This window comes from Schistocerca gregaria, chromosome 3 (genome assembly GCF_023897955.1).
Source record: "Schistocerca gregaria isolate iqSchGreg1 chromosome 3, iqSchGreg1.2, whole genome shotgun sequence".
Classification (NCBI taxonomy): domain Eukaryota; kingdom Metazoa; phylum Arthropoda; class Insecta; order Orthoptera; family Acrididae; genus Schistocerca; species Schistocerca gregaria.
In genome coordinates this window covers 198,702,640-198,726,367 of record NC_064922.1, presented here as the reverse complement: position 1 = coordinate 198,726,367, position 23,728 = coordinate 198,702,640, and the positions used below count along the sequence as shown (strand labels likewise).

Sequence of the window (23,728 nt, the reverse complement as noted above, 5' to 3'; positions counted from 1 at the left end):
GCTATGGTAGTGTATGGAATATGAGAGGTAAGTTCTAAGGACTAAAAAAAAGTTAGTTTTGGATATACAACCAAAAGCACATTATGTGCAATGCACTGATCGCAGTTTAGACTTCGCAGTTGTAGACAGTCTCCACCATCTTACGTCTATGAGGGATATTATGACTTTAGCCAAGGGCTTAATAAACACCGTAAGGGAATCCAACAAAAGGATTGCACTTTTCAGAAGCATACGCTGTGAGAGCTGGTCTACGATCCCTTTGACCGACTCAAGGCACTATGCGAGCTTCTAGTATCTTGAGAATATTGAAAAACTCTGAAGAACTTTTGGAAACATTTTCTGCAGAGGGCAAAACAGAGGCACATTACAAATGTGCAGGCTGCCTTGAGTCAGCATTAAAATTTAAGACGTATTTCTTTTTATGTCTTTATTGCCATGCAATCAACCCAGTAGGGGATTTCAATGAAAAAATTCAGTGCCCTCATCTAAGTGTCGCTGATCTGGAAAAAAATATATGAGCGCTTGATTTGAATGGAAGGCGTGATAGTTTTAACACTCTTGGGAATTTTGTTTAAGAGAAAAACCTTTGCAAGTTGATGATCCTTCGCTTCCTCGGAATCTAAGTATACCAAAGAAGTATGAAAACAACGAAGCCAGCTCAGCTGACATTGAAGTTTGTGAAACGGAGCAATCTTGCATTACTGAGCGGTTTGCTTCAACTGGACTCACACAGGTCATTGCAGTTCAACAAGACTACTTGCTTTTAGCAAACAGAGGTGAAACAAATTTGGAAAAATCAACTGAGTTTTTCAAAAATGACCTAGACATTGAGAGACTGGGCTTACACTTGAATATGTTAGCCGATATCGCTAATAAAAAACAACTGGTCTTAAAAAACATGCGCGATTTAAGAAAGTACATTAAACAAGAGCCTACAGTTGGAGAAATGTTATGTGAAGTAGTGAACTGCGTTAAGCTTCTAAAAGTAGTTCCAATCATGACAGCAACAGCAGAACGGCCATTTAGCGCTCGTAGACGTCTGAAGTTATATCTTCGATCAACAATGGGACAGAAGCGACTGAACAACTTGGCTGTTCTTCATGCCCACCGAGATGATTTGGATAACCGACCAGTCATCAACTACTTCATATTCAGTAATCCAGTCAGACGGTCGACATTTGCGCCTTTCTAAAGACACTCTAGCCCTAATAATTGCATTTAGAGCTATATTAAAAATCTTTATAAAATATAGTACTGTATTACTATATTACTATAGTACTGTATTAGCTATTTTCAAATACTTAAATATTTTTAAGGTGTAAAACCCAATTAAAACCCACTATTACCACACTTTTTGACTGAAATTATTAGGCATACTGTATAGACTTAATTTACTGTATTAAAACATTAACTTTGAGATATTATTATTGTTTAATGAACCCTGATCATTATTCAGAGTAAGCTTAAATTAGCTGTTTCACTTATAAATCAAAGTGCTATTACTGATCGACAGCAATATTTTATGTTTTATTCTTTTAATGATAGTTAATCATTTATTTAAATATATTTTCAGTGTTTTCAGAGCTATATACTCAATTATCTATAATAGTCTATAACTCTATATGCATGATTATTTCTGAGAATTAAATTATCATTTTACGAAAATACTATGAATGTTTATGTTCTGTTTCTTTTTTCAAAGCCAAAAAATGTGTCAGTCTTGTCGAGATTCCCGGAGTGTCGAGTTGTCGAAAGTCAAGTGTTTTTGGGTTCTAATGTAGATCATATGACTCTAAAATGCTTAAAAAAACTTGAAAACTCCCTATTTTTCATCTAAAATTTAGAAAATTTCCTGGGGCAAAACCTCCAGTTGTTGTTGTTGTGGTGGTCTTCAGTCCTGAGACTGGTTTTCTGCAGCTCTCCATGCTACTCTATCCGGTGCAAGCTTCTTCATCTCCCAGTACCTACTGCAGCCTAAGTCCTTTTGAATCTGCTTAGTGTATTCATCTCTTGGTCTCCCTCTACAATTTTTCCCCTCCACGCTGCCCGCCAATACTAAATTAGTGATTCTTTGAAGCCTCAGAACATGTCCTACCAACCGATCCCTTCTTCTAGTCAAGTTGTGCCACAAGCTCCTCTTCTCCACAATTCTATTCAATACCTCCTCTTTAGTTATGTGATCTACCTATCTAATCTTCAGCATTCGTCTGTAGCACCACATTTCGAAAGCTTCTATTCTCTTCTTGTCTAAGCTACTTATCGTCCACGTTTCACTTCCATACATGGCTACACTCCATACAAATACTTTCAGAACGACTTCCTGACATTTAAATATATACTCGATGTTAACAAATTTTTCTTCTTCAAAAACGCTTTCCTTGCCATTGTAGTCTACATTTTATATCCTCTCTACTTCTACCATCGGCAGTTATTTTGCTCCCCAAATAGCAAAACTCCTTTACTACTTTAAGTATCTCATTTCCTAATTTAATTCCCTCAGCATCACCTGACTTAATTCGATTACATTCCATTATCCTCGACTCTTATATCTGCCGTCTGCTTTCTGTACAAATAGTAAATAGCCTTTCGCTCCCTGTATTTTACCTCTGCCACCTTCAGAATTTGAAAGAGAGTATTCCAGTCAACATTGTCAAAAGCTTTCTCTAAGTCTACAAATGCTAGAAACATAGATTTGCCTTTCCTTAATCTTTCTTCTAAGATAAGTCGTGGGGTCAGTATTGCCTCACGTATTCCAACATTTCTACGGAATCCAAACTGATCTTCCCCGTAGTCGGCTTCTATCAGTTTTTCCATTCGTCTGTAAAGAATTCGGGTTAGTATTTTGCAGCTGTGACTTTTAAAACTGATATTTCGGTAATTTTCACATCTGTCAACACCTGCTTTCTTTGGGATTGGGATTATTATATTCTTCTTGAAATCGTAGGGCATTTAGCCAGTTTCGTACATCTTGCTCACCAGATGGTAGAGTTTTGTCAGGACTGGCTCTCCCAAGACTGTCAGTACTTCTAATGGAATGTTGTCTACTCCAGGGGCTTTGTTTCGACTCAAGTCTTTCAGTGCTGTGTCAAACTCTTCACGCAGTATCGCATCTCCCGTTTCATCTTCATCTACATCCTCTTCCATTTCCATAATATTGGCCTCAAGTACATCGCCCTTGTATAGACCCTCTATATACTCCATCCACCTTTCTGCTTTCCCTTCTTTGCTTAGAACTGGGTTTCCACCAAAGCTTTTGATATTCATGCAAAGATCTCTTTAATTTTCCTGTAGGCAGTATCTATCTTACCCCTAGTGAGATAAGCCTCTACATCCTTACATTTGTCCTCTAGCCACCACTACTTAGCCATTTTGCACTTCCTGTCGATCTCATTTTTGAAACGTTTGTATTCCTTTTTGGCTGCTTCATTTACTGCATTTTTATATTTTCTCCTTTCATCAATTGAATTCAATATTTCCTCTGTTACCCAAGGGTTTCTACTAGCCCTCGTCTTTTTACCTATTTTATCCTCTGCTGCCTTAACTATTTCATCCCTCAAAGCTACCCATTCTTCTTCTACTGTATTTCTTTCCCCATTCCTGTCAATTGTTCCCTTATCGTCTCCCTGAAACTCTGTACAACCTCTAGTTTAGTCAGTTTATCCAGGCCCCATCTCCATAAATTCCCACCTTTTTGCAGTTTCTTCAGTTTTAATCTACAGTTCATAACCAATAGATTGTGGTCAGAGTCCACATCTGCCCCTGGAAATGTCTTACAATTTTAAACATGGTTCCTAAATTTCTGTCTTACTATTATATAATCTATCTGATACCTTTTAGTATCTCCAGGGTTCCTCGATGTATACAACCTTCTTTCATGATTCTTAAACCAAGTGTTAGCTATGATTAAGTTATGCCTTGCGCAAAATTGTACCAGGCGGCTTCCTCTTTCATTTCTTAGCCCCAATCCATATTAACCCATTATGTTTCCTTCTCTTACTTTTCCTATTCTTGAATTCCAGTCACCCATGAGTATTACATTTTCCTCCCCCTTCATTACCTGAATAATTTCTTTTATCTCATCGTACATTTCTTCAATTTCTTCGACATTTGCAGAGCTAGTTGGCATATAAACTTGTGCTACTGTAATAGGCGTGGGCTTCGTGTCTCTCTTGGCCACAATAATGTGTTCACTATGCTGTTTGTAGTAGCTTACCCGTACTCCTATTTTTTTATTCATTATTAAACCTACTCCTGCATTACCCCTATTTGATTTTGTATTTATAACCCTGTATTCACCTGACCAAAAGTCTTGTTCCTCCTGCCACCGAACTTCACTAATTCCCACTATATCTAACTTTAACCTATCCATTTCCCTTTTTCAGTTTTCTAACCTACTTTCCCTATTAAGGGATCTGACATTCCACGCTCCGATCCGTAGAACGCCAGTTTTCTTTCTCCTGATAGCAACGCCCTCTTATGTAGTCCCCACCCGGAGATCTGAATGGTGGACTATTTTACCTCCAGAATATTTTATCCAAGAGGACGCCGTCATCATTTAATCATACAGTAAAGCTGCATGCCCTCGGGAAAAATTACGGCTGTAGTTTCCCCTTGCTTTGAGCCGTTTGCAGTACCAGAACAGCAAGGGCATTTTGGTTATTGTTACAAGGCCAGATCAGTCAATCATCCAGACTGTTGCCCTTGCAACTACTGAAAAGGCTGCTGCCCCTCTTCAGGAACAGCACGTTTGTCTGGCCTCTCAACAGATACCCCTCCGTTGTGGTTGCACCTACGGTATGGCTATTTGTATCGTTGAGGCACGCAAGCCTCCCCATCAATGGCAAGATCCATGGTTCACCTTGTTGTGCACTGGTTAAAGCTATCCACCATCCACAATCTGGAATAGCCTCTTATATGTAGTCAAGAATAAACAGAGTGCATGTAATTGATTCTACAGACGTTAACCACATCTACACATTAGTAGTCCAGATAAAAGACTTAAAAATTGTCAGCCCGTACAAACCTCCAAATGTAAGTTAGACCCCCACAATTCTGCCAGCTTTTGATCACCCTTGTATATACACTGGAGACTTTAACAGCCATCACACAGATTGGCGGTATGACACCATGGATGTCAATGGGGAGTCACTAGCTCAATGGGCAGAAACTACCAGCATGCACTTGGTCTCTGATGTGAAAGACAAGGGGACCTTCCACTCCCCACACTGGAATAAGTATTACAACCCAAGATTTGATATTTGTGTCCAAAGATCAGCTAGACCACCTAATTAACGCCACTCGTACTGTTATGTTTAACTTCCCAAACTGCCAGTACCGTCCTGTTATGGCAGAAATTGGTTTAAAAATTCCCCTTGTAAACTCAATGCCCCTACCCAGATGGAATTTTCAACGAGCTAACTAGGATGGATTCTCAAAAGACCTTGACTCCAACTAAGCTGCGAAGAACTTACAGACAACAGCAAACAACTACGATGAATTCGTTAGAATAATTATCAAAGCTAATAAGTCAAACATTCCTAGGGGTTACAGAGAGGAATATGTGCCTGGTTGGAACCAAGAAAGTGAGGCTTTATAACGAGAATACCAAAGTTCTAGAAATCAATCAGTGGGCTCACAGCTACTCCACTCTTTAAACAAGAACAGACAAGAGAAATGGGAAGCAAAACTCAAAGAAATGAACTTTGCCAAGTCAAGTAGGAAAGCATGGAGAGTCTTGAATGGGCTAACTGGTAAGCAGCAGCCTCAAAAAGCTCTATGCTAAATTGAGTCTTGACCTCATTGCCAACCAGATCGCAGACCTCACAAGGGCAAAGAGAGCCAAGTATCATACCAGAGCAGTAAAACGTAACCTCTCTAACGTCAAGCACAGAGCCGAAGAAACGAGCTACTTTCCAGGCTCTTCTCCATAGCGGAAGTAGAAAGTGCTGTCAAGCAACTGAAAGTCGGTAAGGCTGCTGGCCCCGACAAGATCTATAATGAATTTATTAAGAACATTGGCCTCCACTGCATACGCTGGCTCACTTCCCTCTTCACTTACATATTCAGAGAGAGCAAACTTCCCAGCCAATTCAAACTGTCGAAAAGTACTGCTCAGTTGTACATTCAAACTTTTGGAACGAGTCCTCCTACCAGAATAGCACCATTCATCGAGCCCCCCCCCCCCCTCCCCGAACAAGCTGGCTTCAGACAAGGACACAGCTGCACCGATCAAGTTCTTGCCGTAACTATCCATATTGAAGCAGGTTTTCAAGGCCATCTGAAATCAACAGCTGTCTTCATCGATCTGACAGCCGCATATGACCCTGTCTGGCGACAGGGGCTGCTCTACAAACTACTGCAAGTTGTACCAAATCAAGAAATGGTGGATCTAATAATCAGCATGCTTAGTGAAAGGCAAATCGAAGTGTTTCCAGGCAGCTGTAAAAGCCACAAACGGAAACTAAATAATGGACTACCATAGGGATCTGTTTTAGCCCGATCACTATTCAATTTATACATTAATGATTTATCAACTAAATTCATCTATGCTGATGACATCATACTGGTAGAACAGAGCAGTAATTTCGAAGATGGTGAACGAATTCTTACAGAGGATCTGGAGAAGATGTCAACTTTGTTTAAGACCTGGAGATTGATCCCAAGCACATCAAAAACTGAAGTCTCTTGTTTCCATCTAGCGAATCGTGCTGTGAACTACAAACCAAGGGATCTGCTCAATGGACAAACGTTGAGGTACAATCCTTTTCCAAAATATCTCGGAATCGCTCTAGATAGAAGCCTGAGCTACAAAGAGCACATCACCAAGCTTTCTCATAAAGTTGCTGCGAGGAACAACATACTACACAAGCTCAGTGGTACCACCTGGGGAACCTCTGCTGACTGTCTACACTTAACTGGCATCAGTCTTGTGTACTCTGCTGCCGAGCACTGTGCACCTGTGTGGTTGGAAAGTGTACGTGTGAAGAAGGTAGACACAAAACTGAACGACACAATGCGCTGCATTACTCGTTCCATCAAATCACCCTCATTCCACTGGTTACCTGTATTGAGTCACTACCCTCCACCTCACTTAAGGCCGAGAAAAACTCTACTGAGGGAGGCCAAGAAAATAAATGCATCACCAACTCTTCTACAGCACCAGGAATTTTGTCATCCGCCACAGCAACGATTGCGATCAAGAAGACCAGCAAGTGTTACTGCAGGACAACTCATTGAGGATGGTTTTGTTCTAAATGGAAGTTGGAAGCATGAATGGACAACAGAAGCATTGGGAACAAGAGCCCATCACCTTGATCCCACAAAGAAGCCAAAAGGTTTTGACCTACCGAGGAACCTCTGGTGCCACCTCAACATGTTAAGGACCGGACATGGTTGTTGTAGCTACTTCAGGTACAAATGGGGCTGCATCAGTTCACCAGTGTGTGAATGTAATCAAGAAGAGCTGACAATTGAACGTCTCGTCCAATGCTGTCCGCTTCAATCTTACCCTGGACTTGCTGACGACTTGTTCACTCTCACGCCCAGCTTGATTAATTGGTTGAAAAGCATGGACTTTAGGGTTTAATCTTGTCTTATATCATATGTATACTGTATAAAATCACTTGTCTTTGTATCTACGGTATATTGTATAAAATCACCATACGATTAAATAAATAATGAACAAATAAATAAAAAATACAAACAAATGTGATTAAGGGATAAAGGATGTTTCGTTATGTGTCCTTCCGAATTGTTAACTAATAATTGTACTGTGTCGCGAGTAATTCAGCTCCTCAAGCAGAAGTGGATGAATTAAACATCTGAACTGAAACCGCCGGACAACGGGAACGGTACGTTTCCGAATGTGGGCGCCATTCAAAATATTGTGTACTCACTCTCCTCTACAAGTCCCAGAAATTTGTAACGGGAATTTCCGCGCATCGTGCATATTGGGCACTTGGAAATTGGTTCTTAAATTACTCAGAATGACATCAACGCACGCAAATGCTTAAAGATGAATGAATGAATAAATAAATAAATCAGAACTGTACAAGGCGCTAGCACTAGATATGTATACTGATATATCTAAAAAAAAAATATTCAGCATGACATTGTAGCACATTTTGTCGCTCCGTGTACAAGAATCGCGCAATAGTAGCAGCATAGAATCTCCACTTTTTCCATCTTCGCAAACCACTACGTGGGAACAACGGCAGAACCACATCAGTGCCACAGTTCTCTTCCAAGAGCACTGACGTGGCATGTGTTTACAGCCAACAGTCCAACAAATATCACGTGAACAACTCGTTGCGCTAGCGCTGACCTCTCGTGGTGATTCCTAGAACTTTTCAAACCACCCTGGTGCTATACTACCTACAGTATAATTTTCGTCACTTATCTGTATTTAACTGGGTGTACTACATCTTCGAAAGTTTAATTTCTATAAGAAGCTGTTTATGTGACGAGTTTTTAATCTGTGCGCCACTCATTGGGGATGCAGCCCGAAGCCCGCTGTTACGGGCACCCACCCACCCGCTGCTACGGGCAACCACCCATCCTCTCCGCGGTCGCTCCTGGTGCTTGCGATACGAGTGTGCGGTTTGTGAATGCGCGCTGCGCTCCTCTACACACAGGCCTTTGAAGTATGGTTTGTTGACTCGAACACAACAGAATGAGCTTTCAAGTTTTTGTTTTTTTTTCTTTGTTTTTGGCAAATTCTGAAAAAATGATATCGAAATGTAAATAAGGAGATAGTTTCGTGTTTATTTTTATTTTTTACTGAAAGGAAAGAAAGAAGGAAGCAAGGGAATCGAGCGAAAATAAACCAATATTACCTCGAAACAATGCTTGTGACTTATTATTGCCGACCCAAACTTCATCAGGTACAGCCTTCAGATTATTTTTATGTACTTAAATAAAATTTAGGTAAACACTGTTCGTCAAGTTTGTGAACTTTTGTTCAGCTGAATTCGTTGATCTTTCGATCGGTGTGGTGTGGGTGGCTGTGGGCTGAATTCTGAGCACTCCGTACAAGGGACAGCGTGAAGTAATATTTCACGTAAATCGTGCAATATAAAATAAGTCTTGGGTTTGTTTGGTTTTGAATTGTTTTTAAAATATCTGTTTTCGCCGCCGCCGCCGCTGTGAATTTCAGTTTTATAGCTCGTCGTTTAACTAAAATCTGTCATCAGTGAGAACAATTTTTACTATGAGACCAACTTAAAAATTGCCAAAAAGATCAGCTGTTTCGTACATGTTGGTCAAGTACGTTAACTGGTATGTAACTTTCGTGGTGAATAACTGACGTTTTTTCGTGATTTCGAAGTTGCTTCCATAATAAAACAAAAGCAGTTCATACTTACCTGTGAGTGTTATTTTAACCCTATAAAGCAGCCATGGGGTAGACGGGCAAACGGCGAAAGCAACGTTCAAAATGGCTCTGAGCACTATGGGACTCAACTGCTGTGGTCATCAGTCCCCTAGAACTTAGAACTACTTAAACCTAACTAACCTAATGACATCACACACATCCATGCCCGAGGCATGATTCGAACCTGCGACCGTAGCAGTCGCACGGTTCCGGACTGCGCGCCTAGAACCGCGAGACCACCACGGCCGGCGAAAGCAACGTATTTAAATGGCAATGCAGTCGTACTGCATAAGACTTGGTTTCATATTTCTCAGCTACGTAGACCATAAACAAAACACATTTTCACTATTACTTAATTATTTTTTGCGTCCTGAAGACATGTAAGTTTTATCTAGTACAGACTGTCGGCATACAGAAAGGGGGAGACAATTTCACAGATTTTTGCACTCAGGTTCGCACATAATCGTGACTTATTTAGTTTCACAATCGATAAGAAGTCTTTCATACACATGTTCTGATCGAAATATTTTACCGCGTTTGAAATTTCATTACGGAGACGTGGAAACTCTCCCCTATGTAAATAATGTAGACGTCCTGGAAAGTTATAACGAAAAAGGATTCGCGTTAAATACGGGACTCTCACTGAAAATCGATCAATTACATGTGCACATACACAGGGGTGCTTTCAACTGAATAGGCAAACGGTCTCGAACACAGTTCGAAAATGGGTGCAAGATTGGCAGTGTACTCGAAAACTTTTAGTAAACTATCCTTGTAGTTCTTTCAAGGCCACAATGAATTCTTCATACTTCGCGTTTTCTTTAACGCCTGTGAAGTTACAGCGCTGGACTGTGCCTTTTGTCAGAATTTGTCCGTTCTGCAACGCGATTTTCTTTTTAAATGCTTCCACATCAAACCAGTCCTTCACCTTACAATCGCATACTATAGTTCGTGTACAATCAAGTGCAGTTAATTTCGATATCTACAATCCATTCCAGATGTTCCAATTTTAGTTCATGCAGCCTTTTCCTTCATAAAGTCAACAATAGCGAGCTTTACATAGATAAACCGTTCCAGGCATGCCTCATGACTTAACAAACGTACTTCGCAGTAATACATAGTCTCCATACTCGATGCTCAGTTTCATCGAAAACTGTTGCAACAGGCAGTGGAATAATGACTGCCACTTCAGAAATTCATTTCAATTTTTTTAGATGCACCATGCCTGCAAATTTAGCACAAAGTGCTTCTTGAAGTGCAGAACAGTGAAACCTATCTCTCGATCATTGTAAATTTTTGTTATTTTATTATGGAATAAGTCTATTAATTCTTTCTGCATGGTGTTGTAATATCGTTTCGCCGGCCAAGGTGGGCGAGCGGTTCCAGGCGCTACAGTCTGGAACCGCGCGACCGCTACGGTCGCAGGTTCGAATAGGTTCGAATCCTGCCTCGGGCATGGATGTGTGTGATGTCCTTAGGTTAGTTAGGTTTAAGTAGTTCTAAGTTTTTGGGGACTGATGACCTCAGAACTTAAGTCCTATAGTGCTCAGAGCCATTTGAACCAATAACGTTTCCTAGCCAATATGCAGTACCCTTCGATTGTGGTTCAAATGGCTCTCAGCACTATGGGACTTAACATCTGAGGTCATCAGTCCCCTAGAACTTAGAACTACTTAAACCTAACTAACCTAAGGACATCACACACATCCATGCCCGAGGCAGGATTCGAACCTGCGACCGTAGCGGTCACGCGGTTCCAGACTGAAGCGCCTAGAACCGTACGACCAAACCGGCCGGCCGCATCCTTTAGGCACTCTATAAGACACGAGTGGGCAGGACCCACTCTAGTCTATAGCCATTACAGTGGCGTAGCTAGAGGGAGACTTTTAGACTTAGTATCCCCTGTATCCCTGCTTTAAAAAGATGTAATAGTAATTCATAACGAAAAAATAAACAACTTTCTACTAAGAGCTTTAAATGTGCGAAGACACCCTGAGTACTTATGTATTTGCCTGTTTGAGACTCGACTGCTACCAGTCTCCAGCTCCCTTCCCTTACCCGGCTGTGTGCGCCTGCGCCTTAGTGGCATTCTCGGCTCCCCTCCAACTCCCCTCTATTGCGAAGGCTGGTGCGCTGCGATTGTTAGCAGGTATCGAGACGTCTCTGCCGCTTCTATGCTGGCTTTTAACATGGAAGTGAACAGACGCGCGGTTTGTGTTCACAGTCATTCTTGTGTGATTTTAGTGCATATTTTCGTTGTGTCGCCAACATGAGTGAGCCAGCAGCTGAATACCTTATAGAATTTTTATTAAAACCGCCTTTTTCTACATTAACGAACGAAAAAAGTGGGAATTGAAAGACAAACGACCTACTCCTATACTCAGTGTAGTTTCAAGTGAAGCCAAACAAAAATGCACTTTTCAAACAGCCTGGTACGAAAAGTATACTTGGCCGACTGCGAATGCATTTGATAACAGATTATATTGTTATACATGTCTTCTGTTTGGTGGTGAAAAGGAATGGTGCAATGAGGGCATTTGTTCAATAAAGAAATTTGACAGCAAAGCACAAGAGCATCAGATATCGAAACGTCACCTGCAGAACAAAGAATCATTTCAGTCATTGGGCAAAAGTGGAATTGAGCACACCCTTTCTGAAGCCGCTCGTCTGCCAGCAACAAAATACATCGAACAAGTTGCATCCAACAGCAGAGTATCGGCTCGTCTTATTCCAGCAATTTTATTTATTTGTAAATAAGAACTAGCCTTTTGCGGCCATCGAGAAGACGAATCCTCTAGCAACAACTGTAACTATCTGGAATTGTTGGATTTACTAAAGGAGAGCAGTTAATCCGAGACCATCTGTCATCATCTGCAACCTTTAAAGGAACTTCTACAGATATACAGAATGAGGTAATAGAAATGATAACTCTGGCAGTTAATGAGAAAATAAAATCCGAAATTCAGAACTGCAATTTCATTTCGATTCAGGCTGATGAAACATTAGACGTGTCATGCAACAGTCAGTTGATTATAATATTCAGGTACTGTATTGCAGACACAACTGAGGAAAGATTCGTTGGATTTTACGATGTTTCTGGAGATAAAATTGCTCAAGGTTTGTCAAACATTATTCATGCAGTATTGAAAGAATGGAATGTGGAAGGAAAAGTGGTTAGTCAAACATATGATGGCGCTTCAGTAATAGCGGGCAGAGCAAGAAGACTACAACAGTTGGTGAAGCAGTTCTGTCTCTATGCGCTGTTAATCATTGTTACGCACACCACCTGAATTTGGTACTGTTACATGCCTCCAATATCATATGACAAGTACACATGTTTGTAAGTGATCGTAATACATTCCATTCGTTTCTCTGCAAATCATCGAAACGAACTGTATTGCTAACTGAGAAAGGATTTAAACTGCCACCTGCTAGCAACATTCGCTGAAACTTTCGTTCCAGGGCAGTTTCAACAATATCTAGTGATTCCTCAGAGTTGTATAGTGTTTTTAATTATATAATTGATGATACAGACTCTCAATGGGACCCAGAATCTTTGAGCTGTGCTGTGGGAATGAAACGACGAATGGATGATCCTATGTTTGTCTACTTGCTTTGCTTCTACCGAGGGTGCTTTGTTATGTTGATCATCTATTTAATGTTCTTCAGTCAAAATCTGTCAGTATAACTGCTTGCCACGACGAAATAAGAACTGTTTTGAGAAACGTATGAAAATTACGAACGGAAACATTCGTTGATGAATGCATTAAATGCAGCTTGTGTTTGAATGGCAACTTATCATTCTGTGACAGTCAAAAGACATCTCTCAGGGCACTAACTTACGAGATACTGGATTTGCAAATTGTTCAGATACCCCAAATTCAGTTTGTTGAACATTTGAACAAAAAGTGTTTCCCAAACTATCAAAAAAAAAAAATTCCCAAAGTTGAAACTGCTTCAGTTATTAGAACAGTACCCTTTTTACGAACAAGAACAACTTGAGAATTAACTGTGTAACATACGCTGATGAGAAAAAAACAATTATCTCCTAGAATCCTCTTAAAGTATATTGTCAACAATGATTTAAACTCTGTTTGTGAAGAAACAAAGTTTCTGCGTTTGGATTTTACCCTACCCGCAATTATAGCAAGCATAGAACGAAGCATAAGTACTCTTAAACGAGTGAAGAATCATTTAAGGAATTCAATGCCAAATACCCGGCTGTCGTGTTTGAGCGCGTTAGCTACAGAAAAGACACTACTTGGAGAGCTATCCAGTGATCAGATCTTTGTAGACCGAGTTATAGACTTATTTTTGTAAAGAAAAGACAGGTGCATTGCACTTGTGTACGAGGAAATATAAGTGCTTCTTCTCTTGCTGCTGGAGTTCTGCAAATTTGTCATCGTTTCTTGAACAAGTTATTATTATTATTATTATTATTAGTGGTGGTGGTAGTGGTAGTAGTAGTAGTTGTTGTTGTAGTTTTTGTTTTATTTGATGCATTTTGTTTCATTTGTTTAAAATATTGTTTATTGCACTATTTTGTCTCCCTATAATGACTGTAGAGTCTCCCCAATCTTTACAACCACGCTACGCCAATAATAGCCTTGCGTTCTACTTTCTGGTCCAGGTAGTGGGGGCAAGCATTCTGTGGCTCAAGGACCTTTTGTCAGCCGTCCTCTCTGCAAGTATAAAAAAGGACTAGAAACCTTCAGAAGCCATTCCGTTACTGACTACGACAAATGGTGGTGTTAAAAAGTACATATTCCAAAAGTTCACAAGGAAACACTGAAAAGGCTGTCAATGTTTTAATCTAAACTGAGAAACGGAAACGATTTAATCAAATAGAAGTGGCTGATTCCTATAGTCGAGAAAACATACCGTTAAGAGGTCATCCTGATCATGGTACACTGAGTGACGAAATCGGCCAAAACATTTGGAGCGAAAAATGCTACATATCTGAGCAAAACAACTCAGAATTAGCTGACTGATTGTTTCAAGTCTGTCGTGATAAAAAAGGTGCTCTACAAAGTCAAGGAAGCAAAATATTATACTGCCCTTGGCAACAACACAACCGGTATCAGTTCAAAAAAATGGCTCTGAGCAATATGGGACTTAACATCTTAGGTCATCAGTCCCCTAGAACTTAGAACTACTTGATCCTAACTAACCTAAGGACATCACACACATCCATGCCCGAGGCAGGATTCGAACCTGCGACCATAGCAGCCCCGCGGTTCCGGACTGCGGCGCCTAGAACCGCCGGTGTCAGTGGCGCAGAACAATTCCTTGTACGTATCAGGTATACCGATGTACAAAAGAAAAGTTATATGGTTTCTATCTGCAACTGACTTGACTGGTGCTGTATTAAGTGATCGAATCGTTCAAGAACTGAATCGAGTCGGCCTACAGGTTGAGAATTTGAGACGTCAAGGTTACGGCAGAGATACCAGAATGTCTGGGAAGTTTAGCGGAGTACAAATCCGAATAAAACAATCCATACGCTAGCGACTTTTATGCTTCGTGCAAACACATTAACTAAACGTAGCTATCGTGGAGGTCTGCAGTTTGCTAGTATTCGCAGTGTGATGGGAGTTGTAAGTGGTGTTACCAGTTTTGTGCGTGAGTCAGGAAAAAGACTGGAACTTACCAAGTGAGCTATACTTGGAAAAAAAAAAAAAAAAACCGCAGAGGCAAAAAGAGATACGAAGTGTTAGTGATACACGCTGACTTGAAAGCCCTTCAATTCAAGGAGCTCTTCGACTATCGTACAGTTTCTCGAAGAACTGGACGAAACTTCATCATAAAGTGCAAGTCTTCAGAGGTCTATTCAACAATTCGACTTTGTATTTCCTTTGACGGTACTCGCCGATGTATCTGGAAGTACTGTTTCGCTTTCACGGCAACTTCAGGCTTTTGCATTAGATCTTAACCTTTGCTATGAGATGGTAGACAGTATAGAAAGAACACTCTAAAGGTACTGAGAAACAAAACGTCAAGAAATTTTCGAAGAGGGGTGCCGTGTTGTAGAGAGTTGGTACATCCCAGTGCAGGCACCAAGAACTGCCAAACGTTCAATTCATCGCTCAGATATTGAAGCACGGAATACTAAAGGTAAAATAAACCTTTAATACATATACACGCATTTTGCTTGATGCAGCATTTCTTCCTTTTCTATTATGTCCGTTCGACCTCGAGAATAGTGTCATGTATTTTGTTTCAGATTGAATGTATTCCTTCTTTCATCGATTTTGTATTGGGACGCTTAAGAAGTCGCTTTTCAAGAACAGAGCACTCTGCAGTTCTCGAACTGTTCACCCTCATACTATGTGAACCGTAAAAACAGAAAATCTGAACTCGGTAGTGGCAGCGTGTTTACAGCAGTGACTTGCTTCCTCCTCTCTCATTTTTAGGATAAATACCTGTTTGAAAGGAGCCTTGGAGAGACAGGGAACTTCCCCCCCCCCCCTCCCCCCCCCCCCAAAACAGCTCCAGCGCGTCAAGAGACAAATGAGTTAGTCCCAAATACAAAAATTACAAGTGTAGTCTGAAGCACAGCTTCTCTTCGACGCAACTAATATACTCGTACCTTCGTACAATGACGGAAGACGGGTTGGGTTTGGCTTGCATTTAGAATCACATAGATATGTATATCGGGCAGCCTACAACCTGCCGAAATCATTGGAGAATTTGCAAGAAGTTGTCCGTAGACATTCGCTGTACGTTAAATGAGCAAAATTCAATGTTGTGTGCGTTTTTAGTGTTTACCTCAACTAAGGCTACTCTCAGCTAGATTAAGCCCCTTTCAAACCAAAATCCTGGATCCGTGACTGAGCACCGCTATCATCTAGTGGTATTTCCTGGAACATGTGTCAACGGAAATGTATTCTATTTGTCGCAGTTTCCATCGACAGATAAAGATTTGGAAGAGTCGCGAAGGCGTTTGAAATCAGATGGCGTTTTCCGACCTGTCTGGAGGCAGTTGACGGTAAACACGTCTAAGTTATTCCCCTAAGCGATGCTAGAACTTTTATTTCTTCAACTACAAGCAGTTTCACAGTAAAGTGCTTTTTGCCATTGCTGATACTAATTGTGAACTAATTTACTTTCACTATAGTACAAGTGGACGTGTGTCTGACGGTGGTGTAATGAAGAATACAGATTTCTAAAAGACACTTGTGAATGGCACTTTGAAACTACCTCCACCATATGAAGTGAATGAATACACATTATCTTACGTATTTGCCAGAGATGAGACTTTTGCATTACGTAAAAACTTCATGAAACCATTCAACAAAAATCAACTGAACAGAGAACGAAGGACTTAAAATTATAGAGTGTCACGTGCAAGCTGGATTGTGGAAAACCTATTTGGAAGGATAACTGCAAGGGTCAACGTGCTAAAGATTCAAATCGGTTTGATTCTGGACAACATATTTTTAATTGTAATGACTTGCTGTACGCTTCACAATTTCTGACGCAGAAACAGAATAGACACATACTCGTCTTCGGACTGCTTTGATAGTAAAAATTACGACTCTTCAGTGACGGGAACAGGATGGCTTTGCGACTTGCTGGGTCTGCAAGGAATTCGAACTATGTTCACAGCTTCTGCTCAGCGAGGTCCAGAAATTTATGTGCAATACCTCAATGGTGCCCGCAGCATGTCTTGGTAAAACAGTTTAGCATTCACAAGCGTAGGCCTACATGACGACTGTACCTATTCTCTTTTGATTTGTTATATTTTGTATTGAAATTCTTTTAAAAGCTGTCATTAAAGATAAAAATAATTAATATTATCTCTAGATCACTGTCACTTCATTCCTATATTTTAACTAATTTTTTTACAACTATGCAGTAACCATGACAAATGTTTGTTGCTTCGTAATTTCCTCATCGAACTGGCTGTTAAAGTGGTAAGGAATAAGGCTCAGCATCGTCCTATAGAAACAGCCAGTTCGCAATTTCCTCCTCTCACTCAACGAACCGACTGTTAAAAAGGATTGAGGCTCAGTATAGTCCTTTAAAAACAAAAGGTTACTGAAATACGACAGCTGTGTTGTATATTATTGTTCTATTGTATTTTTATTTATTTATTTGGTCCTGTTGCTTACATATTATACAGTTAGTGTACAAGTAATATAGGACAAGTCAATTGATGCAATTACAGTAGTACATTAACATTTATACATCAAATTTCACAGACATTGGTTTATTTTACAAGAACAATTACTTGCATGCAGTATTAAAGCCTGCATTATGCCAAAACAGTTTAAATGATTGTTTAAAATAGTAGAATAAGTGAGAGTACATATTTTTATGCTACTGAAGTATATAAGGAAGTAAATTTTATTCATGGTCATGTTTTGAATGAATACAAGTTTTAACTGCATTCCTTAAGAAGAGGCTTAAGAGAATGCTCCAGAGAGTGGGATACATGGGAGTTCATATTTTCTCATAATGAAACAGATAAATTTACATTTTATCACCATAATTTCAGTTAAACTACGAGTAACAGCATCACACTTTATCTTTAAGGGAGTGCTTTTCTTAGGCAGTTTCCCCCACTCTTGTACATCATAACTCTAAGTATTCATTCATTTTATAAAAAGTTTGTTCGATGAGAAATAATTTTAGTTTCCTTTTGAAACTATGTACATTATTTATTTCCTTTTTTATATTTATGGGGAGCTTATTGAAGAGCTTTATACCTCACTTAGTAACTCCCTTATGTACTTTAGTGAGAGATGCAGAGCCTTGATGAAAATTTTTCACCTGTCTTGTGTCATGGTTGTGGATGTCACTATTTTTCTGAAACAGTTCCCTGTTGTTAGCTACAAATAACATCAGTGAGTATATATACTGACCTGTGATGGTAAGTATCCTGAGAGATTTGAAGAGACCTCTGCAAGATGTCCCATTAGGGACCCCACATCTTAGCCTCACTGCTCATTTTTGTATTCTGAAGAGTTTTTCAACACGTGCAACATTTCCCCGGAAGATTATGCCGTAGGACAGAACAGAATGGAAATATGCAAAGTATGACAACAACATTATTTCTCTGTCTACTAAATGATGGAGAGCTCTTAGTGCAAAGCACGATGAGCTAAGTTTCTTTACCAGCTGATGAATTTGTTCTTTCCATCTTAGGTGACTGTATCTGGATACCTAGGAATTTTGTATGTGTGGTTTCATTAATTTTGTGATTGTTAACATGTATTTCAGGAGCTTTAATTTTTTTATTTTTTGTCAGTATCATATTGGGTTTTGAAATATTTAAGGTTAGGCTATTCGCAGTGAACCATTTGTGTACTTGAGTAGAGACTGTCATGGCTGTATCCTGCATTGTTGAGACGATACTTGTATTGTTGGCAAACATTACTATTTTTGCTCTGTTGTTAATTGTGATTGGTAGATCATTAATGTAGATCAGGAAAATTAATTGCCCAAGAATTGAGCCCTGTGGGACTCCATACTTTATTTTTCCTCAGTCTGATCTTCATATTATTCCTGTCCCCCTTAAGACAACCCTTTGCTACCTGTTCTGTAAGTATGATTTGAACCAAGTCAAAGATTTGTCTTTAATGCCATAATGTGGAAGCTTTTTTAAGAGTGTGTTGTGATCTACACAATCAAATGCCTTGGCAAGGTCACAAAATATTCCCAGTGGATACCTTTTGTAATTTAGTTCACCCAAAATTTCTTGTGTTAGGTTAAATATAGCTCTGTCTTTGGAGGAGCCCTTACAAAAGACAAATTGTGCAGAAGCCAGTAAGCCATTTCATGTAGTGTGACTATAAATCCTATCATACACTATTCTCTCAAATACCTTTGAGAATACTGGCAGCAGGGAGATGGGCCGATAGTTGGATATTTCATCCCTTGCTCCACTTTTGTGGATTGGCATCACTACTGCATGTTTTAATCTATCTGGGAACCCACCAGTTTCCATAGATTGGTTGCACAAATAGCACAATATATAACTGACTAAGTCTGCACATATTTTAGAATCCTACTTGATATGCCATCGTGTCCACAGGAATAGGAGTTTTTAAGTAATTTTATGGTTTTTTCAATTTCTTTAGGGGTTGTATTTCTGAAATGAAGTGCTACTTTAGGTGTTATTTGCATGTGGTTAAGTAGTTCAGTAGCTTCTGTGGGAGCCTGTTTATTATGGTTCACGGTTTTTTCAGCTACAGAGAGAAAAAAATTGTTGAAATCTGAGGCTGCAGCTTTGTGTTTATTATTGTCAGGTTTTATGTTCCTATTTGTCTCACTTTTTATTATGTGCCATATGGTTTTTATTTTATTGTTTGAGTTGCTAATTTTTTGTGCATAGTGCAGCTGTTTGGCCTTCTTGATTACACTTGTTAGAATTTTTCAGTATTTCTTGAAATGTAACTTTACTGCTGGGTCTGTACTAGTCCTCTGTTATACATACAGATCTCTCTTTTTGTTACGTGATATTTATATGCCTTTAGTTAGCCACTCTTTCCTTTTACTACAGGTTGGTTTGATTTTAATCTGTCTTTGGGGGAAAGAAGCTTCAAAATGTTTAAAGAATAAGTTCAGGAATGAATAGAACTTCTCATTCACTGCGTCAGCCTGGTGTACTTCCTCCCATTGTTCATGGCATAAACTATTTCTGAACAAGCAAGTAGATTCAGCATTTATTATCTAACATGTTTAACTTGGTTATAATGGCCATGTGATGTTTTTCTGCTGGCAAGTTTTAGGGTTGTCATTTGACCGTCGTGATCAGGCACACCATTTGTTACTGCCCGTGTCATCACTTCGTTGTAATTTGTGGCATCTAGGAACGGATTATCAATCAGGGTCTTGCTGTGCCCATATACTCTTGTCCGGAATGAGATCATGGGGAGCAGATAGAAGGTTAACAGTCGCTAACACTAAGGAATTTTCCAATTTCCTGTACTGTTCCCTAAAAGCAGTGCTCAAGTTTTGAATTTTTTTAACTTGCTCCTTTGTTGATGCAGGGACCGGTTCCGTAACTTCTATAACCAGCTGCTCGAAACATTTCTCTCGTTTTAATTTATCATGATAATCCTTATATTTCATTTTCCACAGAGGTTCCTGTTCATGGAATAATTCGAGAAACTCACGTGCAAAATCATTGTTCCAAGTGGCCATAGTGATCGTTAAAACCATATTGCAACACTACAAAAAACAAGCTGATGTAATCAGCACCACGATGTCAAAGTATTACAGATTGTCAGTTACAGAACACCGTTTTATTTTCGCAAACATCGTTGTAGCGTGCTCTTTTTTTAAAGCCGTGGTTACGAATTTACGTAAATGACCATAATGATAATGGATAATCAGGCGTTGTCAGTTATTGTATCAACTCTGTTTGCGATAGGACTGATAATAACATTGTTGTTTATAAACAAATAGACCGCTGTCAACCAACCAGGTAGCGATATTATAAGCACGAAACGCATGCGATACATCAGAGTGCTTGGGATTTACATGCGATCAGCGACTAATTTCTGCGATTTGCACACACACGTGCAATCTACGAAGCAAGTGGTTGCCGATGCAACGGATCGCTGTGATCCATCCTCGTGTGTGGGGCCCTAGCAAGTCGCGTTGCCATGACAACCGTGAAATCGTTTGTTGTCCGACGCGGTCGCTATGGATTCAGGGACTGGAGGCGTTTGCTCCTCTTCACACCGAGCGAAGTGTGCTGTAGTTCAAACAATTTGATGTGTCGTACATGCGTAAGAAGATGACTGGAATAAGGTTTGTATTTATGTTACGTGAAGCATCCGAACACCACGGCAGTTAACGAGTGTTCGACCACTTTCGCATACATACTGCAGTCGATGTGTACCGGATATTTAAATACCTCACGTAATATTTTGTTTGTGAAGGTATAGTTTTGATGTTGAAAGAAATTAACTGGAAAAGCGTTTCAGGTAGAACATTAATGAACAATGATTTACAATACATAATGACTTACAGTACCAGAGTCTTAAAAAAATCAGTTTTATTACATAGGCCTAATGTTATCTTACGTTGTACCTGACTGAATCTAATTCTAGTTTATTTTGTAACACTAATTTCTAATGTTAGCTTCTCTTAAAGTACCGTATTACATAAAATTTGTCACTCAGAGGGTGGGTGACCTTTTGCTTACTGTCTGCTCATGTACTGAGCTGCACAAAAGTGATGAGGAAAACTGGTTATTATAATCTTCCAGACAACAATACTTTAAATTAGGAAGACATGAGTAAGAATCATCACATTTTAAACAGAAATGTCATTCAACACTTACACCTATTTTCAAAGTTTGATATTGTTCAGTCTAATATGCTAGGACATTTAGTGCAACTTAGCAATGCATTGAAACATACTTAATATAAAGGCTTATCAAAAGTGTACCTTCTCATAAAACAGTTTGCAGTCAGTTGTGTTGATAATGTTTCCTTACTTATCATTACTTCTGCTTATTTTTCATTGAACCTCACTAAACAGTTTGCTACCTGTTCCTATCGTAAGGGAGAATGTGCAAGGCTACATTATGGAAGAGATAAAAATATAGGTCTACTACATATTAGCATATACCAGAGTTGTAGTTTTGTAACATAAACTGACTTTGTAAATAAAGGTAGATCAATACACTAACTAGCTCTCATTAATGATGAGTAACTTATGTTTTGGCATAGTTTATTTACACTTAAAAGATCACAATTACTGGTATATATTAACAGCAAAGTAGTGTCTTTGAAAAATTTTTCGGCAGACAACAATCAGCTTTCTATATACAGTACTGGCAAAATGAAGATCTGTTTAGTATAAATATTATAATTACTGCTTAATTTACATTCCTGAGTCTCGTCCCATGAGCACCCATCAATCTCTACTACTTGTACTGTGACATGTCAGTAACTTTTATTGTTTCTAATGACAACACTTTGTGCCACTGAGAAATAACAACATCTTAATTCTTAGCTACTGTGTTGAGATTTATGTCTGTAGACACAGCAACAAATGAGGCTTGTTTTAGTAAAAATTAAAGTTTTTTGCATGGACTGTGAAGTTTCAGAGTTTTAAAACTTTTCTATATTCCGTTCCATAGTTATTTAAGTTTAAATCTATCAGCAACATTTAAAAAGACTCACAGTGTCATTAAACAGTTAGCTTATAGTGATGACAATTGGTTAGATAATGATGTTACAGAGGATAAAAGGGTGATATTAGACAACAGTGGGCAGTGTAACAATGATGTCAGGGATGTATTATCTCATTTCAGGACAAGGCTTGAGAAATTCATAGCCTTGGCCAAGTAATTTATTGAAGCATTCCAGGCTTGTGTGGACTGTATGGCAAAAAGGATGCTTTTGAGGAGGATGTGTAGAGAATAGTGCCCAACAGATTTGTTTGTGAACAAGATCTGTGGGCTATTTGCAGAAGCATAAAGACAGGGAGGAGTTATTGGTATAAGTGTTGAGAGATTCTTTGGTGGAGCAGGTATGTTTGGCACAGTTTGCTAGGATGTATGGAAGAAAGTTACTGATGTGGAAGGGGTGTCAGCTGTCAAAGTAGAGTTATTGTTGCTTATTGGTTGACTTTAAATGCATACTGTTGGAAATACTTTCTTGTATATTTTTAAATCCTCCAATATGGCACAGGATTCAGTTGGCCACTAAAATAGTCACCAACCTGTAGTACATGGGACATGCATTTGCTTTTTGTGTTTACAAATAAGTTCTCATGTTTACCTTTTATTGAATTACATCAACCCTCAAGCTATAACAATCAAGTTCTGCAGTTTACAACTGATGGCTAAATGGCTATAAGACATTTACTGATATTCAGTTTGACTGGCTGTAAAATTATGTACACTGAATCAACTGAAACAAAATCTGTGCATGGTACGTTTTACATTGAGAAATTACATTTACAGGGCACTTAATACACCATGGCTTGATGCCTTCACCGATGCTCATGCTGGAATTTATACATTCAGTCATTGTATTACTATGGCTGATATTAATGGTGATGGAGACTATAAACTGATTATTGCTGATTTGGGCACAGGTTCCTCCAACATACGTCTCAAGGTCTGTACACTTCAAGTGAGTGACACCTTAGTACCCAGATGTGATAGTGATCATGTGTGTGTGTGTGTGTGTGTGTGTGTGTGTGTGTGTGTGTGTGTGAAGAAGGGCTCTGTCAATGGCTTAGTCTATGTTTAAATGTACTCTTCAAATGCGTGTCAGGCACTCAACTCCTCCTCCTTGTGTCAAATAGTAATCTGTTTCATTTTGTTGTCCATCCCTCATTTCCCATTGTTTGAGTGTATCACATGATTTTCTGTTAGTGAAGTGTGTA

At 39.3% G+C, this 23,728-nt stretch overlaps 1 protein-coding gene across 1 annotated transcript in view; it reads left to right on the top strand.

The window, feature by feature from the left end:
* Window positions 1-21,003: 21,003 nt before the first annotated feature.
* The window catches only part of LOC126354526 (Bardet-Biedl syndrome 1 protein homolog), a 150,502-nt gene continuing 147,777 nt past the window's right edge, over window positions 21,004-23,728 (top strand). Inside the window, exons 1-2 of the mRNA XM_050004253.1 lie at window positions 21,004-21,133; window positions 23,301-23,457. Of these exons, the coding sequence (XP_049860210.1) occupies window positions 21,108-21,133; window positions 23,301-23,457 (183 nt within the window). The 5' untranslated portion in view covers window positions 21,004-21,107. The remainder of the gene's footprint in view (window positions 21,134-23,300; window positions 23,458-23,728) is intronic.